General features: G+C 49.2%; 1 protein-coding gene across 14 annotated transcripts in view; it reads right to left on the reverse strand.

Moving 5' to 3' along the window:
* The window catches only part of AGAP1 (ArfGAP with GTPase domain, ankyrin repeat and PH domain 1), a 559,975-nt gene that overhangs the window by 390,725 nt on the left and 156,794 nt on the right, over positions 1 to 12,456 (reverse strand). For 7 of the 14 annotated variants that reach the window (XM_070489339.1, XM_070489337.1, XM_044751547.2 and 4 more), the window contains exon 1: positions 11,000 to 12,122. The exons of 5 other annotated variants lie outside the window; for them this stretch is intronic. In XM_070489339.1, coding sequence (XP_070345440.1) covers positions 11,000 to 11,987 — 988 coding nt within the window. In that variant the 5' untranslated portion in view covers positions 11,988 to 12,122. Of the gene's footprint in view, positions 1 to 6,574; positions 6,700 to 10,999; positions 12,123 to 12,456 lie in introns of those variants that run through there. 2 more of the 14 variants (XM_070489342.1, XM_070489341.1) reach the window with 2 other exon arrangements.

Consider the following 12,456-nt stretch of genomic DNA (forward strand, 5'->3'; position numbering starts at 1 on the left):
CCCAGTCTGAATCTGTCCGTCAGCAGTTGTGTCCAAAACCCTGTAAGTACTGTGAGTTCCTAAGTATTCTTCTGAAAAGGACAACAAAGTGGACCAGAAACCTCAGCATGTGAACCTTTCAAATTCACAGTTTCTTCACCTACCTAATAACTTACTCATGAATTTAACTATTTAAATATTAAATAATACTACATGTATTATTCTATAATTTATAATTTTTAAATATTTCTGTAATTAATATCAAACAAAATATTAAAGAAAATATTAAATTTTAATAAAATTTTTAAATATAGATTTCAGTGGGGAAAAAGAAGTATATTCCCCAAAAAAGTCAATGGAACCCAAAATAGTTAACTCCTTTCCAAAAGATCATTATTTTTACTTTTTAGCTACTCTACCTTAAAGGGTAAAAAAGTTATTTTTCACAAGAGTAAGATTTCTCATACACACAGAACCTTGCTTTCCAAGCTGGATAGGATGGCAGCACTTTTTTCCAGAACATTTCCCATTGTTGGGGGGGGGGGTGGGTCACCACCAAGGAGGCAGGTAACCTATAGCAACAGGTGATGGGGACAGAACACTCACGTCGTGCCCTCTGCTGCTCTAAACGAGGAATGCACACATATCCCTAATCCCCTTACCACTGGCCCAGGAGGTCAAGTGCTAATCAATCCTCATTTCTTGGATAAGGAAACTGAGGCACAGAGAGGTTTAATAACTTGTGGAAGGACACACATCCAGAAAATGGCAAAAGCAGGCATCTGGCTCCAGGTGCCTCGTTCAAAGTCAACAAGTTACACGGGCTTGTCGACCGGATTGAAAAGACCTCACATCGTATTTATTACTATTCCTATGTGAAAACGAGCAACAAAACACAGCACAGCAGTATCACAGTACAAAACATGCAAACTAAATCAGACCCTCTGCAGGACACGGCTTGATGTTCACATCTGTGGAAAACAATAAATTTCCCCAGTATTCTAATTCTGAACCTCTTCATCTATTAATAATCTACTTTTAAAGGTCAATACTTTTATTCGGTAAGTACTGGTCAATGCTAACAGCAGATGTAAAAATTATAACCACATTATACGTTTAGGTTCTAATGCATTCAGCATTTACTCTTGTGTCATAAACTTGAGATCCTAAATTAAGGATGGGTGGGCAAGGCCTTCAAACTTTAAAAGGTTTGTTTGTTTTTGTGTGTGTGTGAGGAAGATTGGCCCTGAGCTAACATCTATCCAGTCTTCCACAATTTTGTATGTGGGATGCTGCCACAGCACGGCTTGATGAGCGGTGTGTAGGTCCACACCTGGGATCCGAAACTGCGAACCCTGGCCCACGGAAGTGGAGCACATGAGCTTAACCCCTAAGCCACCAGGCCGGCCCTAACAGGTCTTTTAAAAGACAAACACCTTCCTAACATGCTGTCTGTACCTGTGTGTCCCGCTGTCCTGTGGGATGGGGTGGGAACGGCCGTGAACTTGAGTGGGGTGGAAATGAGCTTAGGACAAGAGCACCAGGTTTGAAGTCTCTCTCTTCTGCTCCAGGGCTGGCCTTCTACCTGGTCGTGGTGAGTGGAAAAGGAGTGATCATCTCAAAGAGGCTGGCGGACTGACCAGCCGAGGGGAGGAGAAGAAAAGCAGAGCGGTTTTATCCTGAATTGCAGCTGGGTACTCCCCTCTGTGCTCACGGCCCCAGGGTCGGCCCAGGTGCACAGTGGGAAGAGTAAGCGGTGGAGTGTGGTTCTGAGCAGAGGCCCAGGGGCCAGAGCCACCCTCCCCACTAGGCCACACGCTTTTCCTGAGGATGACGATCCACCTAAGAACTGTGAGAACAAGCTGAAACACAGGCAATGGAGACACCTGCCAGGATGCTACCTAAAGGCAGACTGTGTGTCAGCACCAGCCCAAATGGATGTCACCTGTTCTGATGCAAAGATTAGGCCCCAGGAAGGGCCAACCTTCCATCCTCAGTGCCACTCTCTGACTTGGGTCCCCTTTCACTGGCTCACAGAACACAGAAGAGGCATGAGGGCAGGGCTCACACATCGAGTTATCCAAGACAGGTCCAAATGCACAGGTCAGAGGGCACTTCCCAGGTAGCAGCTCCCAGAGGGGGCTTCCAGGCCTTGACCCTTGTGGACACCAGCATTCATGCTCAGACCCCCGCTCCATCCCACTGTGCTCTGGCCTGACACTTCTCCCACAGCCAGATCAAAGCGTCAAATCCTGCTCAGAGCTGCCCAGTTTCTTAATATTTGAGCCCCTTTCCATGACAAAGCAGATTTTCTCAATCTCACGTGAGCGTATCCTTACTTACCACTCTTCACTCTTAGGATAAGGGTCCCCACAAGAAGTCTGGTCACGGGGCCAGCTCCCCACACCCTGACCCCGAAGAGCCTCTCATTGGGGTCACTTGCCGGTGAGCAAGTTTTATGACATAATCTTAAAGGGTCAATCTACAGTGCTTTTAACCAAACCAGTAGTATTGTATATACAAAAGGGTCAAAATGTCGGCTTGAGACCCACACAGGTCCAGTGATTCCATTTGTATCATTATGTTAGAAAACCCAAATATTTCAGAATAACGTGGAATGCACCAAACGATCTTTATTACACTCCAATTACTGAACAAATTATATATATATATCTATCAGTGCTTATTACTCTGAAGGCTGCCAAGTCACTGCCGAGAGGACTATTGGTCACTATTCACCAGCAGAAAGAGGGCCTCCATCAGGGACCCAGACGTCTGCTTGTCAGGCAGCGCGCTCTCCAGTCGCCGTCCCTCCAGGAGGAAAGCAGGGGTCACGAGAGGCCGTGCTAGGATGCGGCTCTCAGAACAGCTTTCTGAAATAAACACGTACTTGGCTTGTATCAGGAATGAAATGAATCCATATGCTGCAAAGTAACTGTTACTCTTTCAGTTACATGAATAAAGAAGGGGCGGGGGAGATGAAGCCAAAGAAAAAAGATGACTCTGTTCTCCCTGTGTGTAATTTTAAGGTACAATGATCATCAATTTAAAAAGAAGTAATTAAACTGAACATCATGAGAAAATGTGACAGTAAAAACAAAACGTCAGATTAATTTATACTTGTAGCTGCAGGCATGTGTTTGCCCCACCTGGGCAAATGTACATCTCCTAGCACGTGAAAAATCCCAGTATATCTACCTATTTGATATTTTCTGTCTTGGAGTCTTTTGCAAAATGTATTACAGTTAATCACTCAGAAGCAAAGACGATCTGCTGGGCTGCATGGTGTGGGACTTGGTTTCACATTCTTGTCTGGCCTCCCTGAGAATCGGCCAGCGTGGGCAGTGAAATGCTTATTTAAAGGAATGAGGGGTTCGGGGCAGTGACTTGTCAGGGCGCCTTGCTGGCTCAACTGTTGCAGCCAAGACTAAGCCTACTACACTGACTCAGGCCACTGCGCTCTCTCCACGTGGCAACTTAAAAGTCTTCCACGATAAACAGCAGAACATTCTTTCCTGCCACCATCATCACATTACTCATACACCTGAAATCAGTTTTTGAGTCAAGACATTAAGAGAAAGCAAGAAAGAAGCAAAGGCTGTGAATGAGATCAAGGTCACGCTGGGACATCACCCACCATCTTGAAGCCAAAAGGACAAATGGCATCAGCGCCTTGTGGGGCTTGTTGGTCCAAAGGAGCCCAGGAAGCACTGGGCGTGGCGCAGCTGCTGGGTGGCAGTGGGGAGCGGGGAGCAGAACGGTTCTGGTTGGCAGGCAGAACTCTTCCTAAGACTGAGATTAGCCAGCAGAATAAAGCAGGAGCCACAGGTGGGGGGCAGGCAAAAGAAATTACAAATAAATATATCTCCCTTTCGTTAAGTTTGGGAGAAAGCCACATCCTAACAGGACTGGGTACAAAAATCATCAAAATCCTAGATCCTGAAAGGACCCTTAACCATAAAAACTGGGACGAGATTTTAAGAGCATTGCTTCTAAGCCCCCAGACCATACACACAACACCCCTTCCAAGATTCCCCAACTAGCCTCTGCTGGGAAGCTTCCAGTGAGAGGAAACTCTGCACGTGGGGAGGCAACCTGTTCCAAAGTGTGATGGCTCGGCTTGTGAGAAGTGACTTCCTAATTCTGAGTCAAAATCCCTTTCCCTATGCATTTCACCAATCAGTGCTAACTCCTGGGTCCTTCTTATGTCCACTTCTCAAATAGTGGGAGACGAGTCTGCACGCTCCCAGGCTTCTGTTTCAAAATTAACAATCCCCAGGGTCTTCAATAAACTTGGCTTCCAGGGTCGTCCACGAACCAGACCAGGAAAGCAGATGAGGTATCTACTCATAAATGATGGAGAGATCAGACTCTCAGAAGGGTGGGATTCTAGTTCGGGAACTAAATCATCAGAACAATAAGATCTAAGCATCTCGGAGCTATCAATGAGCTGAGTGGCACCAAAGGAGGAAGGACCAGCCTTGCTCAGGTAACTGTGCCCATTTCTAAGGTAGCAGAACTTAAGTTGCGGGAAAGCAAGTTACAAACAGGCATCCCTCCCTATGTCTAAAATCCTGTTTCACGTATTTCACAGACCAACTGGTTTTTCCCTTGTTTTAAAGCCCTTGCTAACTGGAAAAGGAAGGTATGAACTGGATAAACACCTGTCATCCCCAAGCCCCACCAACTGAAGAAGTGGTGTCTGAGTGATTCTGATCTGGCGTGGGAACTAGAGATGGAAGCAGATGCATCAGAAAGGCTGGTGGCATTGTTTACAGAGTCCATTCTCAAGTGTCTGACAGTCAGCAGGACGGCTGAAAGAAGCCCTTGCAACGGCAGGCACGGAGGGCAGGAGAGAGCACAAGATTCCCTTTGACAACCATCTCAAACAGATGAACATCCACTCACACGAGTTTCCATCCCACTGGTACCCAAAGACAGTCAGTGTTCCTGTGTGTTGACCAAAACAACTGGCACACTGCGTCATGCAAAATCTTGGACCTAGGGGCCGGCCGGGTGGCGCAGCGGTTAAGTGTGCACGTTCTGCTTCTTGGTGGCCTGGGGTTTGCCAGGTCAGGTCCCGGGTGCGGACGTCACTGTGGTAGGCGCCCCACGTATAAAGTAGAGGAAGATGGGCATGGATGTTAGCTCAGGGCCAGTCTTCCTCAGCAAAAAGAGGAGGATTGGCAGCAGATGTTAGCTCAGGGCTAATCTTCCTCAAAAAAAAAAAAAAAAAAAAATCTTGGACCTCAGGCTCACCCCAGAAATCGATTCAACACTTTGTATGACCCCCAAGAAAGGATGGGTAAGAAAATAACCCTCATCTTCCCATTCACTCCCATCAACTGAAATGCTCCTTTTAAAAATTATCATCATTTGTTAGAGAGGGAGAAGCCAAATGATCCTTCAGGAGCCTCTGGCTGGTACACCTGGTACCGAATGAGTGAACAGAGTGTTCCCATCTTCCGACCAATGGAAGCTTATTTTTTTTATAAGCTTTCTTACTCTTTAGATCCATTAGTGGTTAGAATTGAAAACCGACCACGAAAACAAAAATAACAAAAAATTCTAAGAAAACAAAGGGCCAAGACCCATCTTTGAATTAAAACCAGGGAAATGAACAGACAGGTGCTAATATTTATTTTAATTATAGGAGTATCTACAATAATGTCTTAAGTAAATTAACAGGGGAAAAGAGAACAAATGTGGATGCCTCTATCCACTGAAATAGATGAGAAATAGAATATATGAAGCTGTCAGCTACAAACAAATAAATATCAACATGGCAGTGGACTCTAATTTGGGCTGAACAAAACCTAGACCAAAATGATGGTGGGCAGATGGTGCTTCTCTCAAAATGATGCAAAGACAATAATCTCCCTTCTTTTTGCTAATCTGTTGACCTTAATACCAATTCTGTTCATCACCTGGGGATATATCTGCAGCTGGACATACTTTATCTCAATCACTGTCCTCAATAAATAAAACCTTTCCTGTTTTTCATTCTTTTACTCACTGTGACATCATTTTAAACTGACATAATTGTTTCAAATCATTACCAAAAAGACCACAACATCTTAAAGGGGATTTCCTATCAAAAATAAAAACTTTATGCCAAAAATTTTTCCAAAAAAAAAAAAAGCTCATCATGGAACTGTGACATCCTTTTTGATGCTTGATGCTGCCATTAGTTGTATAGATCTGGGTGACAAGAATGATTTCTTAGGAGCTAACCAACCAACTTGCTGGTGGAGAATCTCCTCTTTTCTACCTGGTAAACTCCTACCGATCCTGCAAGACCCAAAGTGTTTTATCCCTCTCTGAGGCCTTCATTAACTCCTTCCCTTGCTCAAGGACATATGCTCCCCTTTTTTGTCCCCCGGTCTTCTTATTAATCCCTCCCACAAACATTTATTCAAAGTCTACGTGACAGGCACAGTGCTCTTAATTCTGCAGTACAAAGAGGAATAATACGGGCTTCATGCCCACAAGGGACTCACTGACTATAAGAATTGGCAGACACGTACACAAGGTTATTACACCCTGGGATTAGTGCTCTAATGGAGGTATGCTGTGCAGAGAAATACAGCCATACCTCCCCGTAAGTATTTGCTGAAGTTGTGATTCATTGGAACGTCTCCATCTCCCCCAACAGGCTTTTGGCCCCTGAAGACAGGAACTGTGCTCCAACTTCCTGCTCCTACTGCAGAACACACCATAGAAACTCTGTTAATGCAACAGAAAAACAAGACGACTGAGAAAAATAGTGCCAAGTACTTGAGACCTGGGTCTTCTACTTCCAAACAAAATGTATTTGTCAATTGTATAACCAGCAAGATTTCTGCAATGGGCTTGTGTTAAAACCGGAACACCTCCTTAAGCAGATGTATTTTTGAACATTCCTTCGGTGGTAGGATACTCCTAGCCCAGGTTAACATAAAGAAAGCAGCTAACAGGTGACTATGCTGACACATGGGCACCAACTGGAGAAAATAAATGCAGTAAGACATAGCCAAAGCCTCCAGTGTCTGCAGAGAGGGTCTGTAGCTGACCTTCGGGGCTGCCGTCTCCAGGACAGCAATTCCACCTTATAACACAAACAGTGGGGGTTTTCCTAAATTGCTATCTGGAGTCATTTATTAAAAAGTAAGTAAATTCTGAAACACTAGGTATGTAATTAGCTCAAAATGTTTCAAATGAGAACTTTGAGCTACAATGTTTCTTTAAAACCAGGTATATCCTTTTCAGTAACAAATCAAGTTTAAAAATAAAAATGTATCACGTTATTTCTGTAATTTAATTTCATATAATTGCTGCTTCCTCTCTTTCTCTACTGAAGTTTTTCTTTTTAACTATATAAAATGGACTATCAAGCAACACAAATTGACTGATACAAATCAAGGGGATCAGAAGTGAAAGAACAAAGCCACTCATAAAAATGTGCTGTCAAAAATCAGTTGTAAATTACTAATCTAAAAAGCTAACCTCAGTCAGGGCTATCAATGAATCACTTTATTGCTGTAATCAATCCTCCTGGACAGTGAAACAACACCCTAAAGACACGTGCAGCTCTGGACGGGCACTGCCTGCGGCTGGTTCCAAGGAGCGTCCGCAGGGCCGGCTGGGATACAGAGAGCATGCGCCAGAAAATGACACCCTACGAGGTAATTAATCATTTATTATTTGAGCTTTCTTTGTATTAAATTGTACTTGTGTCAAGAGACTCTGCTCTAATATATGTGTATCAGGTGACAGGAAACTGCCTGTGATCTGACACAGGGCCTCTCTGAACCGTTCTAGGGCTCGCTAATAGTTATCAACCTTACATAGCGCAGCTGCCCAGAAGCTCTGGGAGGCGACTGTTATCCATCAGGGGGAAGGAAGGCGAGGAGCCTAAACAGGCGAGTACCAACAGGGATGAAAAAGCACATCCTACAAAGGTAGGGGCTTCAATCCTTTCATCGTAGTGCCTTGAATAAGAATATGGGAAAACCGTAAGTCCATAATGTGTGAGCCTGCGTGTGCTGTAAAATAAAGCTCTAACCGCCTTGCTTCCCTAACACTAGCCCAGGTACCTTGTCTAAGATGAGGCATAGAACTCTAAGAAGCCAAGTAAACCATTTGAACTAACGTAATAATTACTTACATAGTCCATTAAAGTTATTTTCCTACAGCCAGTTCAAAACTTTAATAGCAGGAGTCAAACAAAGGAAAGCCTGCCCCGGATGACAACTCTTCTCTAACTTCCTTTGTACTTAAAGAACTCCACATTTTAATACACTGTGGCCAAGACTTAAAGAAAACTAGGGATGCCCCTCCTGACACATATTATGTTACAGGTCCACGACAGCTTATCTGTAATCCTGAAGACTAAAACAGCCTGAAAATGGAAGCTTTATTCACAAATGTCTGGCAGACTCTTGGCGGCAAAACAAATTCATCACACTGGGTGTGAAAATCTCAGGCTTTGCTACAAGTCGTTAGTGTCTGATTACAGGGTGGTGCCCGACCTCACAAGCACAGCCGCACCATTTTACCTTTCTTAAAATCCAATTTTTCTGAGTCCTGCAAACTCACCTGGCCCCACGGTCTGAGCAAGGCTTTGGACCCTCACTCTGTGCACATTTACAGGAAATTGAGCCTGGCTTCCACTGTGTCTGAAGGTTACCTTGGAGAACTTTACCCTAAATTCAAAACCGCATTTAAACAGCACCTAAATTCTGAATAACCTAGGTCATAGGAAGCAAATATACAAAAAGTGGAAACGTATACTAAAAAAATGAGAAGACCCAAAAGCTGTGGGGGGATGCACTTTTTACTTGTAATAGATACTGGCCTTACCAAAAATCTTGAGAACACTGACATTTCAGACATTTTAGCTAAAAGCAGGTGAAAGAGGTAGGTAGGGTTTTTTGTGCATGATTACCTAGAACTTCAGAATAAAGTAAGGCCCTGGAGTTCTGATTGTGTGTGCTGTATCCTAGTTCATTAAGAGTTTTTCCACACAACCCACAACGTCAGGGTTGTGTCTCAGACCAAAATAATTCCACCCCGAGAAGAACTGGCCAAAAGGGGCAAACAAACCAAGCGTCACTATAATTATTATTACTATTATCTTGGACTGCCCTAAAGGGGAAAATTCCACAACACCTCACACCTTCACTATTCCAAATCTACTATCAATCCATTTGACCAGACAGGAAAAACCCAAACCCCAAAAGCTTTTACCTTGTATCAGTAGGTACCACAATGAAACGCGTTCATTCTAAATCATGTCTGTGCACTTCTCCCTCCGTGTCTATGATGCATACTTGTCTAGAACCCAAGCAGCTAATTACTATTTTCTACAAAGCCCACGAGAACAAAGATGCAAGCCTGCTATTAAAGGGAGAACTGGGACCCACGGATCTGAACTTCCACTGAACGCAAACGAAGGCAGCAGCAACTTCATACAAACCAATCGTTTTAACAAAATAACCCACATCGTCTTTGATGTTTTAACAGCATGTAGAAAGGGATGGAAGAATGCTTGGAGTCGAAACACCAGGCCTTCTCAAGTAGGTATTCCAAGGCAGGTTAAAACACAAGATGTGTACAGCAAGCTAGACGAATGCAGGCAGGCCCAGCAACAGATAACTTTATACTACAACCTCACTAACAAAAAAAAGCTCAGATTTTAACACTACTGCACATGCAACTGCTTCATTCCAAATATTCTCTATCACAGTCTGAGGCTCATTAGAAGCATATTAGAACATGACATCATTTGTCTTCAGTTTACCTTAGAAATGCTTCAGCAAGGGCACTGGTTTCTTTTGCATGGTTTTAATATACACCCTAGGCTGTCAGTTGACAGGTGAAGCCCACTAGGGAGGAAGACCCTCCCCAGAGGCGCTGAGTTGGCAGTTAATCTCTAATCAAAAGTCTATGCAGCCATGCTCCAAGTACCTTAATATCTAAGGGCAGCAGAGTTTGAGTAATTAGCATAAAGGATGTTACTAATGATGGTGCAACGCACGGGACAACATCTTTAGGCGTCCCCCCTCCAACCCCCCATGAGTAGGGTGTAACAATCTGGCCCCACCGCCCATCCCAGCCTCCTCCCTTCAGAGTATTGCTCCAGCATGTGGAGAGACGGGATCTGTGTTTCCCCGTTTCCGGAGGATTCTGACCCCCAAACGGTGTCAGAAGGTTACTAGATCCTTGCAAGGGAATATTATCACGTCTGCCCCTGGAATCTTTCCTGCAGGGCCCCTGTTGGAAGGCATCAGAGGACAGAGAACTGGGATTTCAGAACAGACTGCGGGGCTGCGATTTTCCTGGCTGTATGCTAGCAGACATTACTAGGAGACAGGATGCTGTCCCAGACTTGCTCTCCTAAGACACCAGTTGGCAGGGAGACTGTGGGGAGAGAGGCCAACATCCCTGACCACTGGGATGAACTCTTTTTACCAGGAGCGCAATAGCGAGAGCAAGGCCACATCACGCAGTTACAGCACAGACGGTAGTGCCCACAGGACGACCAGGGCTCGGGGGTGAAGGAAGAAATTAAGAGGAAAGCTGCTGCTCCCGGCCAAGCTGCACCACCTGGGCGGCACCTTCATGGGCCAAGGCCGGGCTCCCTGCGGCAGCCCACAGGTATCACGGCCAGCAAGCGTGCAGGGAGCTCAGGGCCGGCTCGTGGAGAAGGCAGCGCCAGAGCCTGCGGGAGAGAGGCGCCACTGGGCAAGGTGCTCTCTCCGCAGACAGCCTCACCGTGGCTGAGAAGGCAGACCCACAAAGGTGCCACCAAACACAGCTAGAAGCAGGGGCGGTCAAGAACTTACAGACCGCCGCAGTCTTACTGGGGGAAAAAATCGCAGTACCCGAGTCCACATCCGGCGTGGCCGCTCGCCGGCTGGTGACTTGCGGGGACAAGTATCCTAGCTGCCTCCAAGTTCCAGCGTGCTCTCCCGAGCAGGCCCGTAGCGGAGCCCCCGCAGCACCCCCCTTCCCTCCCCTCCCCGGCCGCGCTGCCCACCTCTGCGCGGGGACCCGTCGATGCTCTCGGCGCTGGACGAGTGCGCGTCGGCCGGGGCCCGCCGCAGGCTGCTGAAGTAGCCGCGCGGCCGCGACCCGGCGCCGCTCCGGAGGGAAGGGCCGCCGCCGGGCGCGCCATCCCTGCGCGCGAAGATGCCACTGAAAAAGCGCAGCAGCCGGTGCTCCGAGGCCGCGCCGGGGCCAGCGGCCGCGGCCCGCGCGCGCTCCAGCCGCTGCAGGTCGCTGTTGTCCAGTGTGCGGTTCTTGCTCTTGCTGCGCTCCCAGCGCTCCAGGTCCGAGAGCGCATCATTCTTGCTGAGCACCTCACCCACGTCCAAGGTGTTGCGCTTCTCTGAAGAGGGCTGCGCAGCGGCCGCGGGCTCCAGGGTGGCCCCGGGGGCGGCTGCAGTCTCGCCGGCCGCAACCTCTTCGCATGGCGCCCAGGCCAGGCTCCCGGAGCTGCTGTGGCGCCTCCTGCGGCCGAGGGCCCGGCCCTGCGGCGCCTCGGGCCCGCTCCAGTGCCTGAAGCTGAGACTCCGCCGCAGGGGCGCGGCCCGGGCTCCCTCCACGTCGGGGCTACAGGGCGCAGGCGAGCCGGGCCCCTCCTCCATGGCTAGGGGGCTACCGGCTAGGTCCGCAGGTCCGTGGCCGCGTGCGCACGGCCGGAGCCGCCCGAGCTCCAGCTGCCCGGTGCTCCGGGTGCGGAAGGTGCGGAAGTCCCAGGCGCGCGGCCGGCAGCCCTCCGGGTCCTCAGCGCCCGCCGCCTCCTCGGCCTCCTCCACGAGCCGCCCGGGCGCGTCTGGGGAGCGCGCAGGCCGGGGTCTCCGAGCCGGGCGCGAGTCGGGGCCGCCGAGGCCCGGCGCGGTCAGCTGCTCCTTCCTGACCATGGTCACGGAGATGCGGTAGACTGTCTTCCTGGGGGGCGTCCCGCGCGGCATCGCGTCCGCCGGCGGAGACGCGGGCTCCCCGCTGCCGTCCAGCAGGTACATGTCGTCCGGGGCCGCGGCCGCCGCGCCGCCCGCCGGGGCCCCACCGCATCCAGCTGGGGCCGCGCGGTCGGGGCGGTCGCCCGGCGAGGCGGGGAGAGCGGGCGCGCCAGGAGAGGGCCCACGCCCCCCGCTCGCCGCGAGAACCGCGCTCAGGCTGCAAGGACGGCGCCCCTGGGGCCCGCCCGCCCGTGCGCCGCGCGGCCCGAGTGCGGGGGTCCCGGCCCGGGGCGCCGAGCCATGGGCCGGTGGGCGGAGCGGCGGGCGGTCAAGCGCGGGGACGGTCTCGCCGGCAGGTGCGGCCGCGGCGCGCAGGGCCCGGGGCGGGCGGCGGCGCCCGCGGCTTCATTGTCTACGGCGCGGAGCCCGCTCGCATCCCCGGGCCTTCTTCGCACAGTTCGCCGGCCCTGCAGCCTCCACCCCTCCCTGGGCCCGGGACGCGCGGGCAGCTGCACCGGGCGGGCGGCTGTTT

This window comes from Equus asinus, chromosome 19 (assembly GCF_041296235.1).
Source record: "Equus asinus isolate D_3611 breed Donkey chromosome 19, EquAss-T2T_v2, whole genome shotgun sequence".
Classification (NCBI taxonomy): Eukaryota; Metazoa; Chordata; class Mammalia; order Perissodactyla; family Equidae; genus Equus; species Equus asinus.